Source organism: Gorilla gorilla, chromosome 16 (genome assembly GCF_029281585.2).
Source record: "Gorilla gorilla gorilla isolate KB3781 chromosome 16, NHGRI_mGorGor1-v2.1_pri, whole genome shotgun sequence".
Lineage (NCBI taxonomy): Eukaryota > Metazoa > Chordata > Mammalia > Primates > Hominidae > Gorilla > Gorilla gorilla.
The window spans coordinates 84633045-84649838 of record NC_073240.2 but is presented as its reverse complement, the minus strand read 5'-3'; the positions used below and the strand labels follow the sequence as shown (position 1 = coordinate 84649838).

The 16794-nt window shown below is 46.8% G+C and overlaps 1 protein-coding gene and 1 pseudogene across 4 annotated transcripts in view; both read right to left on the bottom strand.

Moving 5' to 3' along the window:
• The window catches only part of TM6SF1 (transmembrane 6 superfamily member 1), a 30422-nt gene extending 26387 nt beyond the window's left edge, over positions 1-4035 (bottom strand). For 3 of the 4 annotated variants that reach the window (XM_004056684.4, XM_055362843.2, XM_055362844.1), the window contains exon 1: positions 3668-4035. In XM_004056684.4, coding sequence (XP_004056732.2) covers positions 3668-3759 — 92 coding nt within the window. In that variant the 5' untranslated portion in view covers positions 3760-4035. Of the gene's footprint in view, positions 1-324; positions 779-3667 lie in introns of those variants that run through there. The other variant, XM_019011036.3, reaches the window with a different exon arrangement.
• Positions 4036-15488: 11453 nt separating this feature from the next.
• On the bottom strand, positions 15489-15580 carry LOC115930869 (uncharacterized; annotated as a pseudogene).
• Between the last annotated feature and the right edge of the window lie 1214 nt (positions 15581-16794).

Sequence of the window (16794 nt, the reverse complement as noted above, 5' to 3'; positions counted from 1 at the left end):
ATGATGGATGAAAGGATGGATGGATGATGGGTGAATGGATGGATGATGGATGAATGGATGGATGGATGATGGGTGAATGGGTGGATGATGGGTGAATAGATGGATGGATGATGGATGAATTGATGGATGATGGGAGGATGATGGATAAATGGATGGATGGATGATGGATGAATTGATGGATGATGGGAGGATGATGGATAAATGGATGGATAGATGATGATGAGTGGATGGATGGATTATGGGTGAATGTATGGAGGATGGATGGATAAATGATAGATGGATCAATTCTATGATAAGAATGAGGCCGGGCGCAGTGGCTCACACCTGTAATCCAAGCACTTTGGGAGGTCGAGGCAGGTGGATCACCCGAGGTCAGGAGTTGGAGACCAGCCTGGCCAACATGGTGAAACCCCGTCTCTACTAAAAATACAAAAAATTAGCCAGGCGAGGTGGCAGATGCCTGTAATCCCCACTACTTGGGAGGCTGAGGTAGTAGAATTGCTTGAACCTGGGGGTTGGAGGCTGCAGTGAGCCAAGATTGCGCCACTGCAGTCCCGCTTGGATGACAGAGCGAGAGTCCGTCTCAAAAAATAATAACAATTAATTAAATTTTTAAAAAAAGAATGAGGGTGGCTGTTTCAATGTCCAGGTGAGAAACTGAAAAATAGGAGGTTTCTGGTGATTGCACTTCAGTGGTTGCTCCAGGCTCCTTCTGTGGGGATGAGCTGAAGAAGGAGGAAGCCAATGTGGGTCAAGAGTATGATGCTGGGCTGAAGAATCCCATGAGGGAAGAGGTGGGTGTGCTGGGTCAGCTGACAGGCATTTTAATGGTGAACAGCCTGAGGCAGGTGGTGGTCAGGTGACAACTCCAGTCTTCACTCCTACCAAGGGCTGCACTCACTGCCAGCAGGATCGCGTGGTTGGTGCTCTTCTGGAGCAGGACAGAGCAGTGTAAACTGGTTCACAGCGTCCTCTCATGCTCTTAGCTCCAGGAGAGGAGGGAAGAATGAAGGGAAACTAGGGCAGCAGATTGTCTCTGACTCTTGGCACTGTCCCCAGAGACCCTCCTACAACAGCCAAGTGCAGGACCTGCTCACCACAGGAAGAAACTGGTCCTGCAGGGACTCAGGGACAGGTAAGGGCTGCGACTAACCCCAGGATGAGAAAGTTGCTAGTCTTGGGGGGTGGGAAGGGCTGCTGATGCCCTTCTATGAACAGACACCTACTGAGAGGGGACATGCAAGGATGAGTGTGAGCAGTGTGTCTCTCTCAGTGAGAGAGGGAGACAGAACACGCTCAATCCTTTCCTGACCTCTCAATCTAATTTTCTTTTTCTGGTTTTCAGAGTTGCATAAAAGGTTTGGTGGGAAGGAAACTCGATTCAACAAAGTCAAACATACCTGAGTGCCTACGATGCACACGGCGCTGGCCTGGGCAGGACAGTACGGAGGGGTGAGCTATAGCCGGGGCAGGTAAGTTCTTACCACAGGAAAGTAACTGTCAGGAGAAAGGTGCAAACAAGGGACTGAGGGAGCTCAAAGGAGAGAGAGGGAGGGTCTGCAGAAGGTAGAAGTGGCCATAAAGTCCAGGTGCGGCTTCAACAGTCTGCGATAGGAGGAAGGCAGCATCCCTGTCAGGGAGCAGTGGGAGTCCGGGCTAGAGGCTGGAGAGGAGGAGGAGTGGTCAAGGAGCAAAGGCAGGCTGGTGCGGCAGGAGCACTAGTGCGTGGGCTGGGACTTGGGGGCCGAGGCCGAGAAACACGCAGCGGGGCTGGGCGGCGAGACTTGCACCGGAGCCTTTGCCACAGTCCAGGTCAGAAAGGGCCAGTGCCAGGGAGAACTGAAAGGAGGGAACAGACACTAGAGCCCCAGGACTTGTGGGGAAGCAGACAGTAGGAGGAAGGGAGTGGAGAAAGAGAGGAATCAAAGGCCACTGGGGTTTTAACCTGCAAGAGGACAGGAAGAATGGCTGACACTAATTATTCAAAATGCTGTAGTGCTTGCCAATGCCCTCCATCATGCACAGCAATACATAATTCAGTCTGTATTCAGTAAATGCCATCACCATCTTCCCAGTGGCTGAGGCCAAAACCTAGGGCTCATCCTCAAATCCTCTGCTGCCATGCAACCCTCTTCAGTAAGCCCCATCTGTTCACCTTCCAAAATACCTACTACGCCCATCCAATTCCTTCCCCTGCACTACTCCATTTTCCTGCCCGACAGGCTCCATTCCCAGATCTTCCCATAGCTCAAGTGTTACCTCCTCCTAGAAGCCTTCCCTGGCCACCAGCCCCCTCCCCAGTCACCCTATTTTATTATCTTCATAGCATGTCACTATCGATGTATTAATGTTTGTTGATGTCTTATCTCATTACCTGCCTCCACAGCCTCTTCTGGCTTGTTCATAGCTATGTCACCAACACTTGGAACAGTGCCAAACACACAGTAGGCACTCAGTATATCTTCACTGAACTGCCCGTAATGCCATTTTTTGGAGCACAGGGTCCCCCATGCACTATATTGACAGGCATGTAATATTTGGTGGCCCAGAGCAGCTGCCTCCAGGGGATGCCTCCAGAGACTGGGCCAGACCAAGGGCAGACACTGCTGGTGCCTGGTGAGCACTCAGTGTGGGTGCTCCCTGGATCAGGCGGCCAGGCAGCTGGAGAGGAGGAAGTTACCACCCTATGTACAGACACTCCACGGCCTGACCAGCTGAAGGGGGTTTGCAGCCTACAGACTGATGCAATTTCCTTAGCACCAACAGCTGAGAGACACAGCAGGTTACTTCCTCCTCCCTCCAGACAGCAACCAACATCAGCAGGAACAGAGGCTGGCGCCTGTCCCAACACCCGGCGACCCTCAGGCCTTCAGATGCCCGCTGCAGGTTAGTCTGTGATCCCTGCAGTGGAGTGGGAGGCAGGGCTTCGAACCCAAGCCCTGTCCCCCTCCATCAGCCCCACCCATTTCCTTCACATTGAAGTGTTCTGCCTCTGCTGCCTGTCCCCATCCTACCCCAGCGCAGGCACTGGGAAGCACTTCTCCATTCACAACGCCCCTTCACAAACAGGTCTCCGTGGAACCTTACAATAGGACGCACACAAAGTCCACTTGACCGGAAAACCGAGGCCAGACCACACCGTCAGTGCCAAAGCCAGGCCTAGAACCCACGTCTCTGCCTGTTGGTTCCAGGCTATTTCTGCTAGTCATTCACAACAGTTTCTAAAATTAATAAGAAATGATAAGTATGCGAAAGTCCATACATGGAAACGTTCCCGTGAGATGCAAAAAGAACAAGGCACAAACGAGCTGACACGGCCAGGTTCGTAGTGTCCGTGTTTGTTCCGCTCCCCACCGGCCCCTGGGCCCCTCCAGGGCAGGGGCATGGCCGTATTGACGCCTGTGACCCCGGGCACCTGGCGCGGTGCTGGCACCAACATCCCGAAATGCGCCAGCCTGGGCACCTCAGGGCCCGGCTCCAAGACCCGGCCCGTGCGACCCCTGAGGCGCCCCCCTAGTCTGGCCAGGCGCGGGGAGCCCCTGCGGCCACGAACCTCTGTCCCGCGGCGGACGGTCCCAGCCCCCTCGGAAAAGTTGCGAGGCTCCCGTCGCGCCGAGCCAACTCCCGCCGCCCCTCGGCGCGACCCCCGCCGCGCCGGCTCACTCACTCATGCTGGGCCGCCAGGTGGTTGAAGACATAGGTGACCGGGATGGCCGAGAGGGACAGCACGAAGACCCCGGTGGCCGCAGAGGCACTCATCGCAGCCGCCGCGCCGCTCGCCCTTCACCGCATCCCGCTGGGCGCCCCGCCCCAGCTTCCGGCGGCGCCCGCGCCCCCTTGGCGCTTGCCCTTCGAGGCGCCGCAGCCGCGCCCCCCGCGTGGCGCCCTCAGCGGCGTCCCCTCAGCGGTGTCTCCTCCGCGCGCCCTCCCAGCCCGCAGCCGTCCCCCGCCCCTGGCCCCGTCGCCCCAAGTGCGCAGGGCCGCGGTGCAGTCCCGGGAGGCGTCCTTGCAGTGCTCCTGCCAGGGGCGCCACGGCTCAGCGGCAAGCGCCCGGCGGCGCCGAGGGGCGGCGACACCCCCGCGCGGGGACAGGTGCCCCTGGCGGCGCGCGCTCCGAGGGAGGGCCCGGGGCACGGCCGGGAACCGGTCATCGACGAGCTGGAGAGGCGCGGGGCTGAGCTGCGGTCCGGGAAAGGTGGAACCAGATCCGAGGGTGTCAGAGCAGGAAGGGCCCGCGGGATCGTCTATGGGGGAGCCCACGGCCCAGAAGTGGGAAAGGACAAAATGCCCCGGAAACCTCGGAACCTCTCCGCTCCAGTAGCCATCGGCGGGCTGCTGCACGGAGCCGGCATCCGGTTTTTAAACCCTGGCTCTCCACTCACCAGCTGTTGACTTTGGTCAAATTACTTAACCTCTCTGTCTTTTCCCTTATCTGGGAAATGGGGATAACACACTTCATAGTGTGACTGTGGGGTTAACTGAGTTCATACCTACGAAGCGCGTTATCCTGTGCTGCTCACTACACCACCTCCTGCGATTCTTTTTTTTTTTTTTTTCTTTAATTGAAATGGACATAAATGCTGAGACTCTTAAGAGACTAGAGCGCCATTCATTGCTATTCCAAGAAGCATTCCTGAAGGCCAGGTTGCCACCAGCCAGCCTGCACTGGGCCCTGCAGGGTACAAAGACTGGAAGATAAGCCTCTTCCTCTGAATGATAGATGCCTACGGGTATGGAAAATATTGTGTGTCAAGTGTTGTGGTTATCTGAAGGGCAGTGACTTCCAGGAGGAGAACAGCTCAAGCAACTGAGGGAGGTACCGGCATGTACTTACTGTCTTTACAACTTCCAGGGAATTTAAGAGACCATTTATGTGTTTTTGCTGTTGCCATTTGAGGGGTTTATTTTATTTATTTATTTATTATTTTTATTTTTATTTTTTTTTTGAGACAGAGTCTCGCTCTGTCACCCAGGCTGGAGTGCAGTGGCGCAATCTTGGCTCACTGCAAGCTCCACCTCCCGGGGTTCACGCCATTCTGCCTCAGCCTCCAGAGTAGCTGGGACTACAGGCGCCCGCCACCGCGCCGGGCTAATTTTTTGTATTTTTAGTAGAGACGGGGTTTCACCGTGGTCTTGATCTCCTGACCTCGTGATCCTCTCGCCTCGGCCTCCCAAAGTGCTGGGATTACAGGCGTGAGCCACCGCGCCCAGCCTATTTTTATTTTTATTTTTTTAAGACAGGGTCTCACTCTGCAAACCAGGCTACAGGCAGTGGAGAGATGAGGGCTCACTGCAGTCCCCACTTTCCCAGGCCAAGCCATCCTCCCAGCTTAGCCTCCTTAGCTGCTGGGACTACAGTCTCGCACCACTTCTTTGTAGAGGCAGGGTCTCACTATGTTGCCCAAGCTGGTCTCAAACTCCTGGGCTCAAGTGATCCTCCCTCCTCGGCCTCCCAAAGTGCTGGGATTACAGGTGTGAGCCACCACACCTAGCCTCTAAAAGACCATTTGGCTCATTTTAGACGTGAGGAAAATGAGCTACAAGGAGGCTATGGCCTCCTCCAGGGCCACTCCACTTTTCAAATGCCAGTTCTCCTAATCCTTCATCCTAGTTCTTCTTGAAGGCTTCTCCAACTCTGAGTGCATAACGTTTAAGCCTCGGCCCACACTGTGACATATCCAAAGTTTCTCCAAGAGGTGTCCTCACCTGTTACCTGCACCCTCTTCCACCCCTAACCTTCACCACTCTCCTTAAACTCCTACTTCCTCCCTGACAAGAGACACCTCCTCCTATACCTCTGAGCTCCCAGCCAGGCTCCCAAGCCAGCCCATCCCTTCCATCAACACCCAACCTTGTTGCATCAGTCTCAGAACTGCTCCCTCAGAGCCCACAAGGGACCCAAGTGACATGGCAAAGTTTCAAGGTATTGTGATATACATATTGGGAATTACATGATTTTTTTGTTGACAACAGTTTCTCTCTTAATGCTGAAAATATGAGTGGTCAGAATGCTTGTAGTTGGGAAGAGTTTTTCGCAGGAACCTTCCCTGGCTTTTGGGATAAGTGAACCCCTCTGGCTGCCCTGGATCCTTCCGCTCAACCTAGACACATGCTCAAGTAGCTTCCAATTTAGAAATCTGCTCCCTGAACCTGAACCTGTCCTGGGTTTTGTTTGTTTGTTTGTTTTTTGTTTGTTTGTTTGTTTTTGAGACAAAGTCTCGCTCTTTCACTCAGGCTGGAGTGAAGTGGCACGATCTCAGCTCACTGCAACCTCTGCCCTGCCCCCCGCCGGGTTCAAGCAATTCTGCCTCAGCCTCCCAAGGAACTGGGATTACAGGTGCCCACCACCATACCCGGCTAATTTTTGTAGTTTTAGTATAGATGGGGTTTCATCATGTTGGCCGGGCTGGTCTCAAACTCCTGAACTCAGGTGATCCACCCGCCTCCATCTCCCAAAGTGCTGGGATTACAGGTGTGAACCACCACACCCGGCCCTGAGTGTCCTCTTTTGCCTACCATCTTCTCTCATTTCTTTCTCAGACACACTTGGTTTTAATGGCCACATCTATGATGCTAGATCCCAAATAACAAGCCCTGACCTGTTATTCCCTTAGCATGGCTGCCTGGGCATCCTGGTGGCACCTCACAATGTCAAAACAGAATTCCTCATTTCCTCAAGACACACTCCTGCTTTATTTTATCTGGTGGCACCACGATTCGCCCACTCACCCAAGCCAGAAGCCTGGGAGCCATCAGTTCCCACCTCTCCAGAATTCCTTTTGTTACACAATTCTCCCAGTGTGACTTTCCAAGTATCACTCAAGTCTGTTTGCTCCTCCCCATCAGCACCTCCTCTTAGTTTTGGTCTGTACTGCCTCTCATCTAAACATGTCTTAGTCTCCTCTCTCTGATTCCTGCCTCTGACCTCAGTTGACTCAGCTGCTGTAGAAGGCCTTACCTGACCACCCTCCTGAACTTTCGCCTATCAAGCGCCCTGCTTTATTTGATTCAGAGTACTTTTACTATCTAAAATTACCTGGCTTACACCTTTGTTTACTGGTCTGGATCTCTCCTCCATGATAATGGAAGCTCCTCGAGGTTGGGAACCTTCTCTGGCTCGTTCATTGTTCCATTCCCATCATCTAGATTAATGCCCAGTACATAGGAGATGCTCAAGAAATATTTGTAAGCCAGGCGCAGTGCTTCAGCCTGTAATCTCAGCACGTTGGGAGGCCGAGGCAGACAGATCACTTGAGGTCAGGAGTTTGAGACCAGCCTAGGCAACATGGTGAAACCCTATCTCTACTAAAAATACAAAAATTAGTCGGGCATGGTGATGTGTGCCTGTAGTCCCAGCTACTCAGAAGGCTGAGGCACAAGAATCACTTGAACCCAGGAGGCAGAGGTTGCAGTGAGCAGAGATCATGCCACTGCACTCCAGTGTGGGTGATAGAGCAAGACTCTGTCTCAAAAAAAAAAAAAAAAAAAAAAAATTTGTTCAGTGATTGAATGCTCTAGATCATTATTGCTCAACAGAAATATACTGTGAGCCCAAATGTGAGCCACATGTATTAATTTATTTTTATTTATTAATTTTTTTTCAAGACCTAATCTCACTCTGCTGCCCAGGCTAGAGTGCAGTGGTGCGATCTCGGCTCACTGCAGCCTCCACCTCCCTGGTTCGAGCAATTCTCGTGCATCAGTCTCCCAAGTAACTGGGATTACAGGTGTGTGCCACCACACCCGGCTAAGTTTTTGTATTTTTAGTGAGATGGGGTTTCTCTATGTTGCCCAGGCTGGTCTTGAATTCCTGACCTCAAGTGATCTGCCCAACTCGGCCTCCCAAAGTGCTGGGATTACAGGCGTGAGCCACCACGCCCAGCCACATGTATAATTTTAAATATTCTTGTAGCCACATCAAAAAGTTTTAAAGAAACAGTAAAATTAATTTATAATATATTTTATTTAGCCCAATATATCCAAAAGATTATCATTTCAACAAGTTATCAACATGAAATATATTAATGAGATACTTTATAATCTTTTTCATTCTGAGTCTTCGAAATCCCATGTGTATTTGACATAGCACATCTCAACTCAGACTAGTCTTATTTCAAGTGCCCAACAGCCACATGTGGCTAGTGGCTTCTGTACTGGACATGGCAGCTCTAGACTTACCCCTCCTGTCATACTGACCTGGCTTCAGTTGTGCTCTCTACTATTGTAAAAATAGATATGATAATTACATCACTAATCAATTCATTTTATCAACAAACATCCTCAGACAGTCTGCCGTGTTTCCGTCATTATTCTAAGTGAGCATACAAAGATGAATTACAAACCGCGCAAGAGGACCACAGACTACTATGAGAAAGACATGTAAACAATTACCATGTAATGCAATAAAAAAATATATAAGCCAATTGCTATAGGAAACAGCAAATTTGGTCTGAAGGATCCAAGAAAAGCCTCAGAAGGAAGTGAGGCTTTAGACTAGCCTTGAAGAACAAGTAGAAGCTGGCCAAACAGACACAGAAGAGGTTGGGCTTTCCAGGCAACAGAGCCAAAACATGTTAAAGGCAGAAAGAAATGTGTGAGAGAGCTTGCCACTTTATGAAGTGCAAGTAATTTGTGCTGGTTGGAAATACTGGGATGTCGTGTGTGAGGGGGGCTGGCAGGAGGTGAAGATGGAGAGGGATCGGGGCTCAATCTCAGAAAAAATTATAAATCTTAAATTATTTGTATATGAGGCCGGGCATGGTGGCAAGTACTTTGGGAGGCTGAGGGGGGAGGATCACTTGAGGCCAGGAGTTGGAGACCAGCCTGGGCAACATAATGAGACCCCATCTTTACCCCCCCGCCCCCCGCCAAAAAATTAGCCAGGTGTGGTGGCACACATCTATAGTCCCAGCTACTCTGGAGGCTGAGGTGGGAGGATTACTTGAGCCCAGGAGGTCGAGGCTGCAGTGAACCATGACTGTGCTACTGCATTCCAGCTTGCGCAACAGAATGAGACCTCATATCTGAAAAATAAAAAATAAACCGTATAAGTGGGAGGAGGGATGGACTTGATCAGAGTAGCATCTTTAAAGCTCTGTCTGGTAGCTGGCATGGACCATGGTTTACAAGGAAGAGGGATAGGAGGCAGAAAGAACAATTAGGAGGCTCCTACAATTGTCCTGGCAAGAGAGGATGGGCCCTGAACCAAGGCAATGGCAGTGAGAGGGAAGAGGAGAAGAGGAGGACACAGGTGTGAAAGATCTAGATAGGAATTGGAGATGGCTGGGAGGAGGGCACTAGAGGTGATTTTGGTTGTGGACATGTGGGTTTTTCAGTACCCAGGGACTCCCAGGAAGAGCTGTCAACTGTTTGGATACTCATCTGTGGCACCAAGAGAGGCACAAGCTACAGAGAGTTTGGGGGTCATTAGCAAGAGGTGGGGCTTAAAACAAAGGAAATGAATCAATGTCCCAGGAAGAGGAGAGAGCCAAAGAGAATGGTGAACAGAAGCCACTTCAGAGGGGTCGGTGAGCCTTGCCACCAGCAGAACAGCCATGGGCATCTGAACTCAATAACAGAAACATCCAACAGCCCAGCACTGAGAGCTGCTCCCTTAGAGCCCACAAGGGACCCAAGTGACATGGCAGTGTTTGAGGTATTGTGATGTACGTATTGGAGACTACATGATTTTTGTTGACAAGTTTCTCTTAACGCTGAAATATGAGTGGTCGGAAGGCTTGTAGTTGGGAAGAAGTTTTCACAGGAAACGTCCCTGGGTTTTGGGGTAAGTCACAAACCCAACAAATATCCGATTTTGTGACAATATAGTATTCTGTAGATTAAACAGTAATTCCATCAATTCTATCTCCTGTAATCCTCACAACAGCTGTCTGAAGAACATAGAGCCATTTATGGATGAAGAAACTGGGGCTGAAAGAAGTTAGATGACTTGCCAACTTCAAATGTCTAAGAAGGCACAGGGCAAACTTGAATTCACATCTTCTGACTTAAAGTAGCTAGACTCATGATATCACAGCTGACCCCCAGCAAAGCTCCATGCCCAGCACCTTAGACAATGGTGTTGGACACGCTTTGATTTGATCATTTGACTCATTGCCCAGGAGATTAAGGTCTGAAGTTCTGCTCAGTGTAGGTCAATTTCAAAATCATTGTTTGAAAAAGGGTTGTATATGGCTTTTTAAAAAGGCATTCAGGCTGGGTGTGGTGGCTCACACCTGTAACCCCAGCACTTTGGAAGGCCCAGGTGGGCAGATCATTTGAGGTCAGGAGTTCGAGACCAGCCTGGCCAACATGGTGAAATCCTATCTCTACTAAAAATACAAATATTAGCTGGGCATGGTGGCACACACCTGTAATCCCAGCTACTTGGGAGGCTGAGGCATGAAAATTGCTTGAACCCTGGAAGCAGAGGTTGCAGTGAGCCAAGATCATACCCACTGCACACCAAACTGGGTGACAGAGCAAGAAAGACTCCATCTCAAAAGAAAAAAAAAAGTCATTCAAACAATAAAGATGTTTTTTGATTTTTGTTTTCTGCTTTTTAAGGAGCATCAATCTTGCAAGCCATGAAGGCTAATATTGCAGCTGTGACGAAGCATCGAATTTGACTCCAAGCTTTCTGGAAGCAAAAATAGAAACATAGAGGCTGTACAATGCCGATTACCTGAGAAACACACAGTGTTTTGTAATGCAGATTCAAAATCACTGACTTAACTGACTAATCAGGAATTAAATGCAAAGCCCCCACCTTACCATGCCTGTTTCTGCCACAGAGGGGAAGTGAAAGCAGAACTTTGAGGAGCTTGGTCACATTGGAAGCAGGAACAATGGAAGAGTGGGGCTGGGCAGATTAATGACCTTCAGGAAAAGTTAAGTGGAAGTCAGCTTTCATGCTTTAGCCCCCAGCTCCTGAACATTCATTCTCTTCCCTTCATCACATGCTTCCATTCTCCTTTTTCAAAAAATCTTTTTGATAAAAGTTGTATTTGTGTACTCATGAAAGGCTACCCACTCTAGATGAATGTGCAAGAGGCAATTAAACAGATTGATCTATGGGGTGTATAGGGACAGAACAAATGATCTGAGAGAGACCAGGGCAAGGATGATGTGCTTAGTGTGTAGGTCACTAGAATCCTCTCTGAAGAAGAAACCAGGGAGGGCCCAGCCCACCTGAAAAAAAACTCTGGAAGAATCCCTCAGTGCATGTATCTCCCTAAGTCTTTCCAGCAACCCCGAGTGCTCTGACTAGGGCTGCAATTATTAACGTGGGTTTGAAGGGGGGTGGGGGTAAAGATGGCTGTGTGTCCAACCCCTAACATGGTGCCAGGCATACAGCAGATGCACAATTAATGTTAACTGAGGAGGGGAAAGGAGAGATGAAGAAAGAAAACGGGGGAAAGGATGGAAGGAAATCGAGAGGGAAGGAAGGAGTTCTAAAGAAAAAGTGATATGAAAATAAAATGACAGGAGAGGTAAAGTTAGCATGTCAAATGTTTTTCAAAGGTCTTGTGCAGTTGCCAGAGGAGGTCTGCAATTTTGTCCTGGGTTTCCTAGCAACCAAAGCAAGGAGGGAAACATAATCAGTTATAACATTCACAGTGTCCATAAGATAAAAACAGATCTGTTGCCCAGAAAAACTCTTTCCTGGCTCTTCTTAGAGGGAACACCATGTCATATAGTTTATCCTCAGCAACATTTCTGCAATAAATATAGAATCAAACTCTGAACAATTGTCTCCCAGAACATCCTCAAGGCAGGTGATTGGCATATTGTCAAGTGCCACTCAGGACACTCAAGTGGTCAAAACAATTACATACAGAAAAGCAACTTTCTGAAGTTCTGGCTTGTTTTCAGTGATACATTTTACAATATCTGGGAAAAGGGATGAAAATGCCTTCCTGGCACCCACACCATCACTTCTAGTCCAAGCCCAGGACAAACATCACCAAATGATCACTGAACTTTTTCCCGTTGAGACTGGACGTTGCCTCATAATCCTTTCCAACCGTACTCATTAATAGGGTTCTTCTCCCATGCCAACTTGAATCTATCTGCCAGCTCTGATCAAAGGGAATTAGTGAATATCCTTCAAGCAATGCTCTATGAATATTATTTCATATAATAAAGCTTGAATACAAATGAGGCAAGAGGAAGTGTGCAGTTACAGTGGCTGGCAAGAAAGAAGAAATATTATGTATTGATAAGTAAGGATAAAATGTAATGGTTTGACAAGCAAAGAAATGGATAATTTGACATTCTGTATGAAAAAGGTGAATTAGAATAAGAACTAAATCAAAACCCAGTGTTGTTGTAGTATCTAGACTGTTCCTGGGTATGTATCTCTTATACATACACATACATGCACACACACATTTTTTTTTTTTCCTTTTAGAGACAGGGTCTTGCTATGTTTACCAGGCTGACCTTGATCTCTTGAGCTCAAGCAATGCTCCTACCTCAGCCTCCTGAGTATCTGGGACTACAGGTGTGCACCACCAATCTCAGCTCTGTTTTATTTTTTAAAGAAGAAAAAACACAGTACTTGAAAACAGGAAAGGGTTCTACTAGTGAACCAGAAAATGTGAAGGATACATAGAAGATTGTGCTGTTACTTTGGGTGCCCCTAATAAACAGCATCTCTCCTACCACTTGACTGTGAACTTGGCTATGTAGTTTGTTTTGGCCAGTGAGACATTAGGAAATGTAAGCAGAGGCTTATAAAACTGCTTGTACATTAGGGTGTAATCCTCTTAGAATGCACCATCTTGGAACCTAAGCCACCATGCTGTCAGGAAGCTCAACCAGCCATGTAGAAAGGCTAACATGGAGAAGAACTAAGGTCCCTGGCTGACAACCTGAATTGAGATCCCAGCCAGTAGGTATTACTAAAAATTAGCCATGGGAGGATGTCATGAACCTTTCAACACCAAATAAAGCAAAACAACTGCATAATCAACCCACATGAGAAATGATCCTTTTTTAAATGTTTAAAGCCACTAAATTTTGGGGTGGTTATGCAGCAGTAGATAACTGAAAAATACAAAACAGCAATGGAGAAAGAATAGAGGATTAAGACTGAAGCACCAGAATTCTTCCTAGGGGAGACAGGTCCAAGCTCAGAGTCAACAAATGCAAAGAGTAGACGGAGACTTTGGATGATCATTCAGGAACAGCACTGAGAATAGCTCAGATAGTCAGCTCTTATCCTCTTCTGTGCATGAACATGTAATAACTAGAAGCAATGGCTTTCACACTCAAGATTAATCAGGAAAACTGCTTTTTAAAGAAAGTGGGCAAACTTCCTAAGCAGTGTTTTTTGTTGTTTTAGAGACAGGGTCTTGCTCCGTCACCCAGGCTGGAGTACAGTTGTGCAGTCATAGCTCACTGCAGCTTCAAATTTCTGAGTTGAAGTGATCCTCCCACTTCAGCCTCCAGAGTCTTGGACTACAGACTTGCACCACCACACCTGGCTAATTTTTTGTAGAGACGAAATCTTGTTATGTTGCCCAGGGTGGCTCATGGAGTGTTTGAAGCGGGGTATAGGGCTTGAGAATGAAGCAGACCCCAGTTTGAAATACTAAAGAGATCTACCCCTCAGTGGAGGGTAAAGCCCACTTGAACTACTGTGAATGTCTCTAACCTGACTGTTTGCTTCTCCTTCAGACAACCTAAAAGGGTTTCTATCTTTTGATAGGCCCCACCTACTTGCAAAGAACCCTCAGATGATTCTGTCAGCCAAGGAAGGGGCCTAGCAGTGATTTACACATCTCTGCAAAGACACTCATGGAAACTACCATACTAATGAACATAGTCCTTTATTCATCAATGTAAACAGAAAACCAAAGATTGCAAATATATTAGGAAAACCAACAGCATGGAAGAGAAGATCCAAGCTGGACCAATAGAAAAATTGACCTTGGAGGAAACAGAGATAATTTAGGAAAGAAAGATTTTATAAAAATTGTAGTCACTATCTTCAGAATAATTTGAGAAGATGCTGCATTCAAGAACTGAGAAGAAGTGGCTATGGGAAAGGAACAAGCAAAGAACAAGAAAAGATTCTTGGGAATTAAAAGTGGGATTGCAATAGGGAACACTCAATAAGTGCGCCAAATAATAAATTGGATGCAGCGAAAGACCAAGCAGTTGATCTGGAATCAAGGAATCTCAGAATGTAGAGCAAGAAAAACAAAGAGACAGCAAACATAAGAGAGTGCCAAGGACAGACACAGAGATCCAGCATCTGTCTGATTAGGAAAGAACAGAGAAAATGAAAGAGAGAGAATACCCAAAGAAGTCACAGAACAACATTTTCTTAAGTTCAAGAAATATGTGAGTCTTTAAGACTGAAAGTGTTCACTGAACAAAATTAAGGTAAAAGGGTTAAACCCTTAGGCATGGTGGCTCATGCCTATAATCCCAGCACTTTGGGAGGCTAAGGCAGGAGGATCACTTGAGCCCAGAATTTCAAGACTAGCCTGGGCAATATGGTGAGACCCCATCTGTACAGAAAATTTAAAAATTAGCCAGGCGTGATGTCGCACACCTGTAGTCCCAGTTACTCAGAAGGCTGAGGTGGGAGGATCACTCAAACCTGGGAGGTGGAGGCTGCAGTGAACTATGATTGCACCACTGCACTCCAGCCTGGGGCAACACAGTGAGACCCTGCCTCAATAAAAAGAAAAAAATAAGATTAAACCTCCCTCACTAGCATTCTCAGTTCTCCTTACTCTATTTATTCCTTTTTTTGATAGCACTATATAATACTAGCACACTACATAATTGTCTTATGCATTATGCATATTATTTATGACCTGTCTCCCCTGCTAGAATGTAAGTTCCAGGAGGGCAGGAATCTTTGATTTGTTCCCTAATGAAGCCCAGCACCTTGAACAGTGCCTTGCACCCTGGAGCCGTCAGTAAAGATACATCAAATTGAATTAAAATCCAGACACATCTTGGCACAATTTCACAACTCCAAATATAAATGGGAAATCTTAAAATCTTGGGGATTTCCTAGAAAGAAAAATAAACAGAACGTTCACCTGACATGAACAACATTGGATCCTGGACAACAATGAATAACATAACATCTTCATAGTTAGCAAGGAAGAAAAGCTTGGTACAATCTAAACCCTGCCGAAGTACCAGTTATTTGTAAAGGCAATCGTAGGGTATTTTCAGACATACAAGAACTTGGAACATTTACTGTTCATATTCCTTGGATGACAAAATTATTCAAACATATTTTCCAGCAAAAATTAAAGGAGGGTCCAAGAAAAAGGACAACATGGGATACAAGAAATTGAAACCCCAAAGAAGTGAAAGAAGCCAGCAAGAGATTAAGAGGATTCATCATTTTCAGATGCCCAAAAGGATTTCCTTGGACCAACATTTCAAATGGCATGAGGATTTACATTTATTAATATTCCCTGGCTCCAGTCATATTAATTGGTTCTTTTTTTAATGGGGGTTTTCCAGTTAAAAAAAACCAAAAAACAAACAAACAAACAAAAAACAGAAAACCTGCTAGATAAATTCTAAAAGAGCTGTAACAATTGGTTATTTAGTTAATAATATTTACATAGTCACAAAGCTGAAATGCTATTTAAAAGTTTTTAATTTTTGAAACAATTAGAGGCAAAACATAGGAAACTTACTTGGAGTTACAAAATAAAATGTAAATTTTATAAACGTTTACCCTGTAAGAACAGTAACTGACAAAAATTGAGGTGAGGGCAGGGGGTGAGCAGAAAATATGCTTCTTTTAAAAAAAAAACAAAATTGAAATCCCCTCTGCAGTCCTGGTCCTCTCTCTCCATCTGTAGAAGCAATCACTCTCCTGAAATTGGGGCATGATCAACCCATATTTATATACTTTACCTATAAACAATGTATAGTTATTTTATAAAAATTTAAAGTTTATGTAAATAATATCCTTACATGTTTTTTTCACTTAAGTTTTTGAAATCCACTGATTTTTATACATTTGGTCACTCATTTTCACTGTTAGAGTATTAACTATACCACAATTTTTCATTCCCTTCACTAACGGGCCACTGAGTTGTTTCACTACTCTAAACCACGTTGTAGTGAATATCCTTGTACTGTTCGCCTTGTGCACATGCTTGGGAGTTTCTCCAGGGCACCAATGCCTAAAAGTGAAATGGCCAGGTGCTGGGTGTGTGCACGTTATTGGGAGCCTCTTTATACTTGGTCGGTCCATCGCTTCTCTGTGATTTGGCTGAGATCAAGTGTGTACTTGATCAGTCCAGGACCAGCTCCAGCCAGTTCCTTTACTGACCTGCTGAGCTTTGAAAGCAAAGGCCCTTTAAGAGTCACTCAGCTTGGCTTTAATCAAGTGGCCTCAAGTTTTAGTGTGTCCAAGGACTACTTGGGAAACTTGTTAAAAATGTAGTCTCCCGGATATTCTGATTTGTTAGCTCTAGGGTAAGGCCTAAGAATCTGAATCTTTAACAAGTTCCCCAGAGATTCCAATACAAGTAGTCTCTAGCCTACACTCTGAGAAACATTCTCCTAATCCACAGCTACAGACAACACCTTTTAACCTAAACCAGACATCCACAAAAGGTGCTATGTGTTGCCAGAAGAATCAGATGGGTAAGGGGAGTCATTTCTTCCAGAATGTGCTGGTAGCAGAAACTCAAATCTCAAACAATGGTATACAATGGCCACAAATTAACAAGCAAGAGTTTTCACCCTACTTTGAGTCCAGGCCAAGACGTATAGTCTTCATTCTTGTCTCCCTGTGTG